Source organism: Cuculus canorus, chromosome 2 (genome assembly GCF_017976375.1).
Source record: "Cuculus canorus isolate bCucCan1 chromosome 2, bCucCan1.pri, whole genome shotgun sequence".
In the NCBI taxonomy this organism is placed as follows: Eukaryota; Metazoa; Chordata; class Aves; order Cuculiformes; family Cuculidae; genus Cuculus; species Cuculus canorus.
This window is the reverse complement of record NC_071402.1, coordinates 27,441,612-27,457,196: the sequence shown is the minus strand read 5'-3', so window position 1 is coordinate 27,457,196 and position 15,585 is coordinate 27,441,612. Positions and strand designations below refer to the sequence as shown.

The following is a 15,585-nucleotide window of genomic DNA, read 5'->3' as shown; positions in this document are numbered from 1 at the left end:
CTGCTGGATGATGAACAACAACCATGTAAAGACAGCCTTCAGTCCTCACACAGACTCTCAAGTTTCAATGACTCTGTCACTGCAGCATAAACATAAGCTGTATTTCAGTACCGGTCTCAGAAATGTATCTCTCCTCCCTCTAATATTAGCTAACTCTCATACGTTTTCCTTCTTAGCAGATACACGTTGCTGTTTATTCTCCAGTCTTTAAGCTGCAGAGGTCAGTGTTTAAAGTGCATATCTCACTTTTAGCTGTTCTTGTGACCCCAGTTCCTCTGCAGAAATGTTACGGTACTCCCGTGAATGAAGAAATAGTGTGAATAGGCCAGGCCAGACCCACATCATGGATGGACACTGACCTCGAGTTTTCTCTCCCTGAAAGATAGGTTTATGCCAGCTTACTAATAAGTAATAGTGGAAACCTGGAAAATAATTCAGTGGTGTCAATGGGTATTTCTCATTTTTTAATTAAAAAAATGAAATACGAACTTAATTTTTACTCACATAAAATGAAACATTATATGCATATAGGCACATTTTTTGAGAACAGAGAGAGGAGAGCTCTCCCACGTTTTACTTCATGAAGTCTTCTATGTTTCTGTGCAGACAAACCCCAACAAAACCAGAAGTGCTCTCAATTGAATGGCCAGGAAAACGCTCAGCTCGAAGGCTTCAGAGGAACAACAGGTTGTTGCCAAATAGCCCTCATTTCAGCACAGGTATGGTATTTCACATTTTAAAGATATTAAAACGTGCATACACACACATATACAGAAAAATATACATTTATCTTTCGCTCAAAAATTTAATTTAGACATGCTAACCAAGATAATATACTGATGGAAACCAATCTTCAGTTTAATATAGAAGGTATTAGCTCAAACTATAAGTCTGAATTGATAAAAAAAATACATAATTATGGGACAAACTCTGATATTGTTTTGGGGCTGTGGATTCATTCAGCATTTCTTATGCAATATTTGTAGCTTGCAGATAAGGAGATAAAGAGAAAAAGCTAAAGGCTGTAACTTACAGAGAACTAAGTTCTCTGTTGTTACCTACATCCCAGCTGAGGGGAATAAACAAGAAATAGAGAGAAAATACAAAAACTGAAGGAACAAAAACTTCCTTTAAGATCATAAAAAAAAAAAATCTGAAACAGCATTTCTGCTACGGAAAACATGAGAAGGCATTTCAGTAAAGGGGATACCTTAGAAGCATTGTCATTAAGCAGGAGGCTGCAATGAAGGTATCTTCAGGCTAAGTGATGTCTGTCGGAATCAAGGCATGAAGATAACTGAAACACGTGATGGGTCAAGAGCACTTCTTGACCAGTCATTCAGATCTCACTGCTTGCAGCCATGTACTTACCTCTTCCTTTTTGACTCTCTTTTGAAGACCCTTCTGTCACTCACATTCATGACTCACCTTCTGCCACATACCAAATTGCGCTGTTCAGTCAGCGCAGTGATGCAGGATGAAGTTTGGTCCTTTGCTGTGAGTTGCTGGTGTTCATAACAAGGAAGGTCCCATAGCCTTGTTGCTGCACTCCTAATTCACAGAGTTCAGAAGGAACCCAAATATATGCAAGCTGTACCAAGTCCACGTACTGCATTAATGCAATTCTAAAGCACTAACATCTTTCTCCATAGCTATTCTAAAATCTGTCCACTTTCCTAGAAAAGATTTGTGTTTGTCTTGGCACTTGGTCTTCATCCTTAGTGCCTGCTGCCCACATGCACAGTAACATGCATATACGTAGTCAACACTCAAGTCAGCATTTCTTTAGCTTTTATACTTGTTCAGGTAGAGCCACACTCTGCCTCCTCTACATATCATACCTGTGGTATGTCCCCAGCATTAGGATTTCTTTGTTGGGTCAAAACATAGTCCAAATGCCACAGGAACTGTCAGCCGGAAAATAAGCTGGCTAATGAATGTATTTATCAAGAGCATGTGTTGAAAAATCTCCAGTATCTGATAAACAACATTCCTCTCTCAGAGAAAACACTTATGTACACATTCACACTGTGGATGATGCCAGGAACTGCTCTCATAATGCACATACCTGTTTCCTTGAGTATTATCCTTTCCAACTGATAGACAATTTCCTGGAGTCATTAGCAAAGCAAAATTTTCCAGAGACTTTAGAGAGGCTCAGAGATGCTTTTGCCTTTGTGGAACAATATTTTCTAGCTTCACCTTTGCTATGTGACATTAGATTATTATACAGTCACAAGTAGGACAGCAATAGAGATGGAAAGCTAGGAAATCTTCTGACAGGGTCATGTCTTTTCCATATAAAGAGACAAGACATAGTTAACATCTAGTGTCTTTAGTCTTTCCTCTGCTGCTGAATTCCATGACTTGGGAGAAGAATACACATAGGAAAGTTATTATGAGGGAACTTACTCAATTCTGAGTTGGTCAAAATTTGCAGTCACCACAGGTATAAACGACATGTCACAACCCAAAATCTCATTCTAGAAAAATCTAGTATAGGAAGGATCAGTCCTAATAATCATATTGCATTCATTTTGAAACCATATTCTCCCTGGAATCCCAAACCCAGACGTGCTATGCAGCAGAACTGACTGGTATTTTTACAGAAACTTTCACATAAATATGATTTAGAAATGGCAAACTAAGAAAAATATTAAGACAGAGAAAGCTTTGACACACACAGAGAGTGAAGCTGATTTTACATTTTGAGCAGAAAGTGCTAAGGTTATGAGCTGGTTCCATCTACAGAGGAGAGCATTCCTTTCTTCAGGTATCAGCATGATTTCAAAAGCACTGACGTTAATCTAGAATGTAGTTTTCATTCTGTATTGAATTTCTATTCTGTCTTAAAAGAAAGAAAATAATTCATAAAGTCAAAATTATGCTTTCCTTTAGTTCATTAGTTACACTTAAATGAACATTTACTTCATTAGTTAGTTCATTAGTTACCACTAAATGAACATTGAACCAGTTGCAGCACAATATTCCAGAAGCAAAATAAATTCCAAACTAAGCTAAATTTATATAAAATAAATGAATACACTATGTTCCAGCATTTAGTAACATTTTATAAGTGTTCTTTATCTATATTTTGCAAGGTTGGATTGAAGAAGACAGCCAGTGGACGACCCAGATAACGAGACTCCAAAAGCTGATTGACAGGCTGGAAAGGAAGGTGTGCAATTCTTTTGAACTCTTCTCTCATTTTCAGAAAAGGAATCCTTAAACCACAAATGCTTTCCATATCCCACTCCCAGTCTTTCCAATCAATACTGAGTGAAACTTCAACATCACCTAAGAGACTTAAACTTATAAAATACCTACATATTCCTTTCACCTTCTTTCCCTTTTCATGACAGCCTGAAATGTTTTTCTTAAGATCTTCTTTCCCCTTCCCACCACCGCATATCCAGCTTTTCATGAAGATCAGAAAAGTCACATTATTCTATGACTGCAGGATGTCACTGTATTCAGTTATGTTTGTTTGGGGGAACATGGGACAAACCTTTCTTTTAGGCATCTGATTTTTTTTCTCTTCCTCTCCCAACTTTTCCACTAAAGCTGACAGAAAGTTTTGTTTCCTCCTTCCCCATCAGAGGATACTAATTTATAAAGATTAAAACACTTTCCTAATAAGCACAGTTCAACCAAAAGCTGATGCAAATCCCACCATCCTGCCTGGGAGCCGTGGGAGCCGCCCCTGAGACTGCCTGCAGTTCCCACACCAGAGCTGAGCCTTCCAGGAGTCTGACAAATGACCCACCTGATCCAATGATATTAAGGTTTCTCAGGGTTTGTAAAAAAAAACTCAATAACATCTATCTGTACAGAAAATATCTATTCTTTGCTTTTCAATCTGATTTATTGCTACCCTGGGTTTTAAAAGTTTGTTTACATCTGTGTGAGGTAACTTCTTTATTTGAAGAAGAGCAGAAGGAAAAATAAGGTATAAATTCCTGTGTTGTTCTCTACATAAGGTGTCCCTTTTGAAGGATACACAGATGATTTCAGATGGATGCTAAGAGACTGGCTGAATTCAGAGGATTTAGGGACCCACAGGATTTCTTCCTCCTGATCCACTAGAGACGAGGTTTCAGCTGATGCGCTCACAGATGCAGGAGTTGCTCCAGTCTCAGTGTAGCTGATGCTGCCTCTCCTTGCAGATCAGTGCTCACCAGCAGCAAGGCTGTGCAGGTACTCCAAAGACACGGATCCATGCACACCAGCATGAGTGCCTTCACCAGCACCTTCAAACAGACAGGCAGCACTCATGGAAACATGAGCATGCAACAGCCTGATTCTGTTCCTTCTTTCTGATCAGGATGGATGTTCCCCCATGAATGTTATCATGGGCTTCAAGTCCATCTAGTATCTGTGGCTGAACCATCTCCTTTACCTAGGCATGGGCTCAGACCTTTGGTCCTGGCAGACAAGTCTCTCCTCCTACTCACCTGCTAGTCCAACTTGAGTTCAGTAGCAAATTATATACCTAGAAAGTAGTCAAGTAAGAGATTTAACAAAAAGACAGAGTCAACAGCGGGGATCTGGCACAGGGCTCAGCAAGGCAAGCACATTAACCTTCCTTGGCCATTACTCCCTCCCAAATTAACATAGTGGCCCTAATTAATTTTCCTTTTTGGTCCCAGTTTGGGACCAAAATTTGGTATTTCTGTTATCTCAACTTTATTACTGACAAGCTGCATTACCAATACGGTCACTCCTAGCACTGATGGCCTTGTTAGACGAATCTTCTGTAAAGGAGCTGAGTACTCCCTTTGGTTATCCCTGAGGGACAGTCTCTCACATCACTTCTTCTTGACCAGCTGTGAGATTCGGCCGTTCCTTCTGCCACTGTCTGTAACTTCTGCCAGCTTCTTACTTTGTTCCTTGCTATGCTCAGCAGGTCCTCATGCTCTGCTCAGTCCATTAAGCCTCTGGCCAGGGCATACTCATCCGCCTGCAAACAACAGCTTCCTCCCAGAGGTCACTTCTGTATGAGAAAAGCAATTACATAGCATTTTCCACATTAATGACATTTTAATAGTAACTTGATGTTTTCGGAATAGCTATAAAAAGGATTTTGAAATGTCAAAGTCGGTCATGAAATGTAACTCTTGCTTTTGCTCCAGCTTTACTCCCAGCTTTGCTTTGGAAGCAGCAGCTTGCTAGCCTGCTGCAGTGACCTGCCAACACAGACTGATGCCAAATGAGCTTAAGAAACTTAATATTTGAAAGAATGTTACTGAAAAAAAGAAACTTAGCATACGCAATAATGCAATGCTATTGTTACAGAAAGCAGACAGCCATTTCACAGTTCATAAACTTAGAGCAAGAATGTTATAAAAGTGATCAAATCTGCTACAGATAATTGACAGAGACCCTCAGTTTGAAAAAGAGCTCAGTGCGAAAGGGAAACAACGCAAGGCATAGACCTTCCATAACTATCTCCTTATGAAAATAATTGATTAAAAACTTGTTTAATAAAACATAGCAATTAGACAATCCTACTTTTGCCAATAGACAGACTATAAAGTATCTATGGCATATTAAAAAGACTGTGAGAATTCTTTTATATGGATGACACTCTCTCTTGTCCTCATTTTATTATATCTTACACTTCATTACAGTAAGAAAAGCTCCCTGTGATCCATGTTTTAAAAGCATGTAGCAAAACAGTGTCTGAGTCACGACTAGGACAGGCACCTAATGCAAAAAGAATGCTGGTGCCTCTTAGCAGTAGGGATTGTTTTCCAAAGCAAAGTGAAAAAAAGGCAAAGTCAAGAAAAAGCAAAGTATCAGACAGAAACATAAAGTGGTGACAACTTCCCACCTGGGATGAAGCCCTTACATATGCTGTCTCTCAGCAGTAACTTAAATAATTTTTAGCCCAGATATGTTCCCGGTTAATCCAGCACATCCAACTAAGTGTTACATTTTAGCTGTCTCTCAGCAGCTACTAAAGCTCTTCTTTTGATATTGCCCTCAAGAAGATTAGAAGAATCAAACAATCACACACGAGGCAATTTTAGAAGCTACCACTTCTCAGGTGAGGTAATACTGAAGAGGCATTGCAAAGCCTCAGCTCTGAGCTGCAGTCTTGGTCATATTTCATTTCCAGACCGCACAATAACTGTCTGACGGGAGCTTTTCTATCTGGATTGGGCTACTTCACTCATGCTCAATGTTGAGTCAGGCAGTGCCTGAACACTCTTTCTGTGTGGGTGAGGACTATGTTTAAGTGCGTGCTCCAAGGTCACAGCAAGCTGTCTGTGCAGCCTTAACCTCATCTGTGTAGTCATGCCCTGTATAATGACATAATATTACTGAAGAACTTGGACAGATTATTTTTAACTTCTTGAGGATGCCAGGTAGTTATTCATCAGTGATTCCTACTGGAAAACTGCCTACTGAATTGTTGATTTAGTGTTGTCTAACTCTTCTGCCTTCTTCTGTCAAAGGTGAATTTAACAATTAATTGGTCTTGTAAGTCATCTCTTTTTTTTCTCAAGTGCTGAAGTTATATATACTGGAAAAAAATTCTTTTCTTGCTACTATGAGAGAGAGTCTGCAGTACAACTCAAGTCATTTATTTCCTCTTTTTCTTTTTCTATACATTTGCCTAGAAAGAAATTGCACTGAAAATATGGAAAAAAACCTCAGGAAGTGCATTTTCCCTCAAGGTTTCTATCTGAAGTGTCTGCACTGACAAATAAGTTATTAGATCTGCATCTTTCCCTCATCTTTTCCTGCTTTTCTATGCACGTTCTGCAGGAGAGGAACAGCTACACAGCAGTGTCACTGTGTGGCTGCTCCTCCACTCCTGCTTTCCTCCGGCCAACTGCACACCCCTTGCTGGCTTTTCAGCAAGTACAGTATTTGTGCTGGCAAATATTGCTACCTTAGGTTAAATAATGCTCATCTAGCTGCAACCTTTGTTACACAAGAATTGTTTGCAATGAGAAGTGAAGTACCACTAACAAACAGTGCATTTATCCTCAGTTACTTGTTGCCAATTGCTCTGCTTTTTTTTTCAGGCATTTGGATACTTTTCAGAATATCCATATGGCACTGGGTTAGAGGGTACTTCATGTGTCTAGCATGGAAGTGATAATTTTGTGTGCATTACGAGATGGTGTTTGCATGAGCCACTGATTCACAAAGTGCACATCCAGTTTGGGTGTTAAGCAAGCATCTGTTTGCTGCTGCCTGATCTGTCCTCAGAAGCAAGTGCAGAAGTTCAGAAACCTGACTTGGGAGCAGCATGCACATCCTTTCCAATGCTAGAAAGCAGTCCCTTGCAACTATACCTGCCCCGAGAAGTTTCTTCTGTTTAAAGTTTTATGATGTTGTAATCACAGCTGATAGTTCATTTTGAATTACCATCTCTACTCATGTCCATAGTCCACGTGACAATTGGAACAGGCACCTGTCTTTTCTGATTTAAGTCCAACATACAGCTTTATTGCAAATGAAAAATTACCTGCTCAGCATTATAATTACATCTTCACAGAACAGTCTGGGTTGGATTTAACCACTTAAACATGCAAGATTCTGCAAACAATGCTTGTGTTTGACTTATAGCTAATAAAGAAGGAATTTAATTAACTGCTGGAGAGACAACAGAACGTAGCTATTGGAATAGTTTGTTTAAAATGTAAGATCAGAATAATACAGTTGTAGTATAGCCTCCTATTTCTATTTTCTTTTCAACTGCCTGAAAGGACCTAAAGCTTGAGCCATTTGAAGAGGAAGTTTTGGAAGAAAATGCAAAATCTGTAAGTGCTTTTCAAGATAATGATCCAATTCCTTATTTCATCATGGAGATTGTATTAGATTTTTTCTTTTGAAATGACATTATACAGATTGCTAGACAGACTACTTATGAAGAAGGGATGATGCATGAGACAACAGTACCAATAATCTCAGCAGAAACAAATTGAAAACCCATACAAGAGTATGTGGTATTCCTTCAAATATTTCATTAGTAAAGCTGATAAGCTTCAGTGGATGAATCAATATGTAAACTACATACATTTGCTAAATGACTATCATAGTAATTCAGGATAAACAGGCCTTCTGTGCTGCCAAATGTTTCCATAGTCCCCTTTTTGAAGACTGTTCATTTTTTGCAGAAAGATGGAGGAAAAAACCATTCTCTATTCACCATTTAACATGGGCTACCTTAGGCATCTCATTCAGGTGTGAGTCAAAGCTCTGAAAGTTCAAAGACTATGAGAGCACCTCAATGAAAGTAACATTGCACTCAGTGTAGATTCTGGGAATATGCTCTCATCTGAAACCTTACACCCACTTGCACACGGATTCATCCAAGAAAACATGCCGACTTTATTATTGAATATTTCAAAGATCAAAATTTGCTTTGCACTTTTCCATAAAGACCCTCTTATCCCACCTTCAGACAACTCCCAGTTTCTCTAGGATGGGCACTTACTTTGGGTGTTTCCATTCTGTGCCTCATCCTGACTAGACATAAAAGCCACACTCAAGCATTTCTTCTCCTGCACACCAAAACAGGCAAACTTTGAAGGAACTTCTGTCAGATTTGTTTGATTGTTGTATTTATTTTGTTATGATAGATTTTCCTGAGTTTAAAGTGCAAGGAATTCAGAGGATGATATGGTAGTAATAGTCATGTTTTTGTATCAGCACATAATGATTGTTCAACGTCAAATGTCTGTGATAAAGGAAGAAATCAAGGAATTCCGGCTTGCTCTGAAGCAGTATGTGGAATGTGCTTCTTCTCAGGGTGGCTGCTTGCAGTAAGTACAGTGTTACTGTCTTTGGGCTGAAGAATGGAATGTAGTCTGAATTCTTGATTAACTTTCAAGTGGAGCCAGATTACTTATGTAAAGAAAACCTGTAACATCATCTTTCCTGGCTTGTTAAGCATGCGTGTAAGACAGAGACCTTAAAGACAACTAAAACCAGAAAGAGATGTCAGAGTATATGTGCAGACTGTGAGTAGTGTCAGAGGCTATGCTAAATAATTTTTTAAGACTTGTCAGCTCTGCAGGCAATCAATTCATGGCTTTGGAAGCTCCTAGGCTGTTTCTATTGGAAAACTCATTTGCTGTACTTCATTTGTGCTCACTGGGCAAATGAGCAACTTACCAACTTGTTCCTCCATTCTCTGTTTGGAAGCTTGTGAAATCTTCCCTTTAGACTGTAATTTTAAAAGTTTCATTCATAATAAAGACTGGGAAAAAATAAAAAGCAAAATTTTTAATTAAAGTGTCTTTCTGTTTTGCTCCTTTTAGAATTAAATAAAACATTAGAACTGGGTTAAGAATAAATTTTAATGACTCACCTCCATTCTAAATTTCTTAATTTAATGTACATGAGAAAGCTACTACTGTATACACTACAGACCATTATGAAATAAATACTTTTATAATGTGTACACAATAGAGTATCTTCCAATATATTCAAAGGCTTCAAAGGCTGCCTATCACATCCCTAATTTATGATTATCACACTTATGATCATATCAGTAGTGTTTAAGCAGACCAGAAAAAGTAAGTTGAGCTGGAAGAAGAGTGACCTTTTTGCAGTGGTTCACTTGTAAAGGCAGACTGATTAAAAAAATAAAATTCTCTTGTGGGTTAAGGCCTGGAGAAAACTGAGAAGATCCCCAGACCCCTCCCAAAAACGAACATCCAGCAGAACGCTGCAGTCACTGCAGCCTTATCAGGGGAGACAGCTTACATGACTTCAGAATGCGACTTAAATGATGGCAAAAAAGTTACTTTCCCAAGTTAACAGGCAGTTGGTAAGTCTGCAATGCCACCTACTGACTGGTTTTTACAGTAGTTGTTCATTACATTGACTTTACCAACAGTTCTTAGTATTTTTACTTTTTACAATCTGCTTTCACATACAGAAGGGGAGAAAATTATAAATCACATGAATTATTGCTTATTACTCTATGAAATTTAACCTGATAGCAATTTGCAAGTACATCAGTAGCCAGATCAGCAATTTCACGCTTGGGTACTCAGGGAAATACATATATATACTTTTTGTGCTATGTACCTAAAAACCAGTTTGAGTACCCAAATGTGTAACTACACTAAATGCTACAAAGCTTTTATGATCAAGATAATAAGCAGGATGATTCTGTGTAGAGGGTTAGATGATATTATGAAGGTCATTTTTCTCCCATGATAAATTGTTAGCTGAATAGCATAAGAATAAGTAAATAGTACCCAAAAGTATGATTTAAACAGTGCACCTGCAGCAGATATCAGCCTATTCGGCTTTATACTTCATCAATATTTGCTTTCAAAGTATCTATACTCTATGCTGCTTTGATGCATTTCTCATACAAAAGGATGACTTCTCACAGTGCAGTTCTTCAACAAAACAGTAGAAGTTAGTCTATAAACTTATTTGAACTGTTCTGTGTAATATGCTCTATTAGCTGATTTTGTCTGAGCCAGTTATTTGATTAATTTTCTGTGTTACTGATTTTACATAAATTACACTATTAAAGCAATATGAAAAATGAGTTTCATAAGTAAGATTCCATCATAAATGTAGTACTATAAATTATGAATGAATAAAAAAAATTAGACTACTCCAAGAGGGTTTTATTTAAAAAAAAAAAAAAAAGCTTAGATAATTTACAGTATGTGATCACTTATTTCTTACATTTATTGTATGGGTTGGGTTTCTTTCAAAAATCACTGCCTTTGGCTCTTACTCATAAGCAATTTCGAATAAGATGTATATATCACATAACTTTGTCACATTTGATTGAGTTCTATCCTACAATCCTCAGTGTTTCCATACAGAAGCTTCCAAGTGATTCCCGCTTCATCGTTTACGAGTTCTGGGAGAACAGCAATGCCTGGAATAGGTAAGTTTTGGGGGTTTGGTGTGTTTGGTGTTTTATCGTAATACAGAAAGTTTTGAAGGTTAGAAAGCAATTGTTAGAAGGACATAATACAAATTACATACTGCTAATCAATCTCTTGCTAAATATATCACAATTAATACTTAAGAACAATATTTCATTTGCTAAAGACTAAAATATACTGAAACATATAAATAACAATGTCAGAAAGACAGAGCTAATTTGAAAAGAATACAAAATGTCAGAGCTATTATAGAAAGGTGTGGCATCAGATGGATATTGGCTGATCAGCGACAAAAGATTTGGGGAACAGAAATATTACCACAGTTTAATGACAAAGAAACAAAAGGAGGTAGTGAGTGCGACAGGAGGTGTGCCATCCAGCAACACACTGAAGGATGGAAACAGTCATGGGGAACTCCCACAGATCTTCCCGAGTTCACAAAAACCTACCTCATAGACTTCCAGAATGGCTTTTGGGCCCGAAATAGAATTTGTAGTGGCTAAAAGTCTTACTAGACAAACTCTAGCCTGCAGTAAGCAGATGGCTAAGAAGTTGAGTACAGATTTTCCTTAACTAATAAAAAACCCCAGGCAAACTGTGTGATCCTGAATCTGTAGACAGAAATCATACTGAATGAAGAAAGAAGTCTCTTAAGATTAGTTTCTTTCCTGCTGAACAAAACCCCAGTTCCATAAAGACTCAAGAACACTAGTAACACACTACACTGGATCTCAACCAGGAGATGAGTATCAGGGTAACAGTTAACCATACAGAAGAAAACCTGTGTTTAATATAACACGGAAGCACTTCATAGCTCATCTCATGTTCTCTCCCACTGTCATCACTGCCTAAGTTTTGAAGCATAAAATCAGCTACAACATTACTTGTAACATTTCTGATGCTCATAAAAAATTTAGCCCCTTTAAAAAACTGACATTTACAGTATTCCAGATGAGGTCTCACAAGAGAGGAATCAAGGGAAGTGATTCTGCCTCTCTATTCCTCTCTTGTGAGACCTCATCTGGAAGAGTGTGTCCAGTTCTGGAATCCTCAACGTAAGAAGGATAGGGAGCTGTTGGAATGGGTCCAGAGGAGGGCTACAAAGATGATCAGAGGGCTGGAGCACCTTCCCTATGAGGACAGGCTGAGGGAGTTGGGCTTGTTCAGCCTGGTGAAGAGAAGACTCAGAGGAGATCTTATAGCGACCTTCCAGTACCTGAAGGGGGCCTATAGGAAAGCTGGAGGGGGGCTATTAGTAAAGGCTTGTGGGGATAGGACCAGGGGGAATGAGTATAAACTGGAGAGGGGCAGATATGGGCTAGATATAAGGAGGGATTTCTTCACTATGAGAGTGGTGAGACACTGGCACAGGTTGCCCAGGGAAGCTGTGGATGCCCCATCCCTGGAGCTGTTTGAGGCTAGGCTGGATGGGGCCTTGGGCAGCCTGATTTAGTGGGATGTCCCTGCCCACGGCAGGGGGGTTGGAACTAGGTCATCTTTAAGATTCCTTCCAACCCAAACCATTCTATGATTCTATGATTCTACATCCTTATTTTTTTTACAATTATTTAGCCACCTTCAAATGAATTACAGCAAGACATTCCAAAGAAGTAATGTGGACTTCTTGGAAACTCCAGAGCTCATCACAACAATGCTAGTACCTGGTAAATATCAATTTCTCACAGTATTTCAGTTGTTCCATGTCAATAATTTTGCCATATTAGTGTGTCACATATGTAGGACCACTGCATAGTATCACCTTTAGATAGAGAAAAGGGCTCAAAATGTTTTTATTTTATGAACAGAAATGTAAATTGTATCAGTAAGAACAAGACCCTTTAATACCTTATTTTATATGGTACAAAGTTATGCTAGCATATACTATTTAAAGAAATATCTAGAATAAACAACACTATTTGTGAACACTAAAATAGACCTGTTTAAGATTTTCAGGTAAAAACTTGCTTGCTAATGAGGACTTCAGTTTAATCACACTTACATTGAACGATGCGAGTTTTAATTACTAATAGTTGATGTTTACTAACCAATTTATTATACAGGCTTCCTGCTATGTTAAAAGAGAGAAAAAACAAACTGCTTTGAAAAAGCAAGTTGTTAATGATTCCAAATTACTGTTTCTAATACAAACCCATAAGCATGCCACATCATCTTTCTCAGAGAAATGATAGTTAAAAGAGACAATGCAGGATGATGCAAAGCCAGCATCACTCCCACATTTACAGGGGGAGGACAACAAAACTTTTATCTTAGGTAGATCTACTACAATGATATCCTAATTCCTCCTATATTTAAAATAATAAAATCCCACCTATTAGAAAAAAAAATACAGTCCTAAACCTGGGGTTTCTCCTTAAAAGAAACCAGCCACAATTTTCAGACATCACAAGCCTTATCTGTACTTGCAATTACATGTCAGGGATTCTTACAGTATCAGGAGGTTGCACTTAATGAACCAACAATCCCTTTAAATCTTGTGTCTTACAGGGAAATTGCTAGATTTAACACAAACTTGGCTGTAGGAAATAACATGGCCTTTCCACAAACTTCTTTGTGTCCAAGAGCTAGACTGGGTATGACCTAGGAGTGTTCCAGGAATGTTTTACTCACGCCTAAAGTACGATCAATATAAGATAAAATGAAAACATAATTTATAAATGCCTAAATACAGAAGTGTCTGAAACTGCTCATTAAAGCATTGTCTCTGTCTGCTAAGGATTTCAGTCTGCCGCACTCTATCCTGGCAGACAGTTGCCATAGAAACAACATTTCTCACTGTGCACTCCTTGGAGGGGAAGGGGGAGACAGGCAGCAAGGGCAAGTAATGTACTCACAGTTATTTTTACAATTTTAGATATTATCTGTAATTTAGAAATCTGTACAGACATTTGAACTTTTGTTTCATGGGAAGTACTTCCCATGTTTGATCTGTGCAAATCGTATTTGTATTTGTAGGACAGAAAATGCTAATGAAGTAAAACATGATGGCTGGAATGATACCAGTATACTTTATGAAAGAATTTTAGATACTACAAAGTGATAGCACTGTAAAATCAGGAGAAAAAACAAATTAACAAATTACACAAATAAAATTCTCCTCTCTTTCAGCATCATGGTGGGTCCTCAATAACAACTAGAAGCTGTGGTTCCAAGTAACGTTAATGTTGCATTGTTTTTCATTACAATAACATTCATATGGCATGTACACGTTTCCTGGGTTATCAAGTTATGATGTTATAGTATTTGTTATTATGGATGTGATCTTTTCCACTTTAAAGTATGAAAAATTTTGCATATATTGTGACTAGTTTAGTGAAATGATACATTCTAAAAGCTGAAATAAGACAATATGCTAAACTGTCTATTCAAACTGTCACAAAAAATAGTATGTCTTAATTGGTATAAATAAATATTTGTGAAAAGTTTTACTCCTAACTTAATACACAATTGCTACTTAATGCTGCTGCTTTCTCCTTTTACAGAAGAAACAGGTATGAACACGAATACACATTTTCTTAAATATGTTATGCTTCAGAGAGGCTGCAAGTTGTTAATTAGGAGAATAAACGTTAGGACAACTTCTTGAGTTAATACAGAACTTCGCTCATATATGAAATATTCTACCCACAAGAAGAACTTCTCACAGCCTCTAGACCCTACCCTCGCAATAGGAAAAATGTCTGCCTGCCCGTCGAGTCACTTTGGATCCAGACTCAACATTTCATAGTCAATTTGCTTTGAATCCTATGTCCTGAACTCTAGGAAAATATTTTCATTAGATCAGTGACTGCTCGCTGAAAAGTCATTAGGGAAAAAAATGCTAAAGCATAAATAACCATAAACTCTGGAAGCAGAAATACTTCCTTCCTTAAGAAGTCTTGCTGTTCTCCCCTGCATCTGAGCAGTAGGTGTGTCCTCCAGCCCAAGCATAAAAGGCAAGTGACTACTGTAACTTCACAACTATATGACAGGCTGACCAGCTCTAGACGTTAAATGACCACTCTTTTCACTCATCTAGTAGTCCAAGGTTACAAACACTACCCAAAAAATAAGTTAAAAGTCACACATAATCAAATATCTTCTTCACTGTAGAATTTATCTGGTTTTTTTTTCAACTTGACCAGCACATTACCATATACCATTAAAAGGGGGGAATTTAGACTACAAATGAGCAATCTACACTGCAGTAAGGTTCAGTAGTCCAGAAACCATGAGGAAGAAACTCAAGAGGAAGAAAGACGCCACATTTAGGTACCTGCACGTTACCCAATAGTTGTGTGTCATTTTTGCCAGCCCCTCATAAACAACATAAGAACAGAATATACTTGCAAGCTTACTTGAATTGACTAACTGCTGCTAAACATAAAAGAAATTTAATTCAAACAAGTTTATTTGCATAGTTCAGGGAAAGAAATCTAGCTTCCATCAAATGTAACTTCAAAATTTTCTGCACTATTGCAATTACCACTCAACACATTCTCATATAGCTTCATATTATCATTTGTGACAGAAGTTAAAAATTTGCCTTCAGTGCCCAAATGACGTTATTGCAGGTCTGCATACAGGTTTCGAAGGTAATCATATTCATACAAAATACAAAAATATTACAGATGCTGGCCAACTGAAGGATACTTTCAGGAAACATTTAAACTACTGCTTTCCACTTCACTATTAAATACTATTC

The 15,585-nt window shown here is 37.9% G+C and overlaps 1 protein-coding gene across 4 annotated transcripts in view; it reads left to right on the top strand.

Annotated features, from left to right (window-relative positions):
* Nucleotides 1-15,585, top strand: part of NECAB1 (N-terminal EF-hand calcium binding protein 1) — a 96,694-nt gene that overhangs the window by 45,167 nt on the left and 35,942 nt on the right. Inside the window, exons 8-14 of one of the 4 annotated variants that reach the window (XM_054058597.1) lie at nucleotides 607-719; nucleotides 3,102-3,178; nucleotides 7,725-7,778; nucleotides 8,671-8,783; nucleotides 10,805-10,882; nucleotides 12,456-12,547; nucleotides 14,010-15,402. In XM_054058597.1, the coding sequence (XP_053914572.1) occupies nucleotides 607-719; nucleotides 3,102-3,178; nucleotides 7,725-7,778; nucleotides 8,671-8,783; nucleotides 10,805-10,882; nucleotides 12,456-12,547; nucleotides 14,010-14,038 (556 nt within the window). In that variant the 3' untranslated portion in view covers nucleotides 14,039-15,402. Of the gene's footprint in view, nucleotides 1-606; nucleotides 720-3,101; nucleotides 3,179-7,724; nucleotides 7,779-8,670; nucleotides 8,784-10,804; nucleotides 10,883-12,455; nucleotides 12,548-14,009; nucleotides 15,403-15,585 lie in introns of those variants that run through there. The other 3 variants (XM_054058599.1, XM_054058600.1, XM_054058598.1) reach the window with 3 other exon arrangements.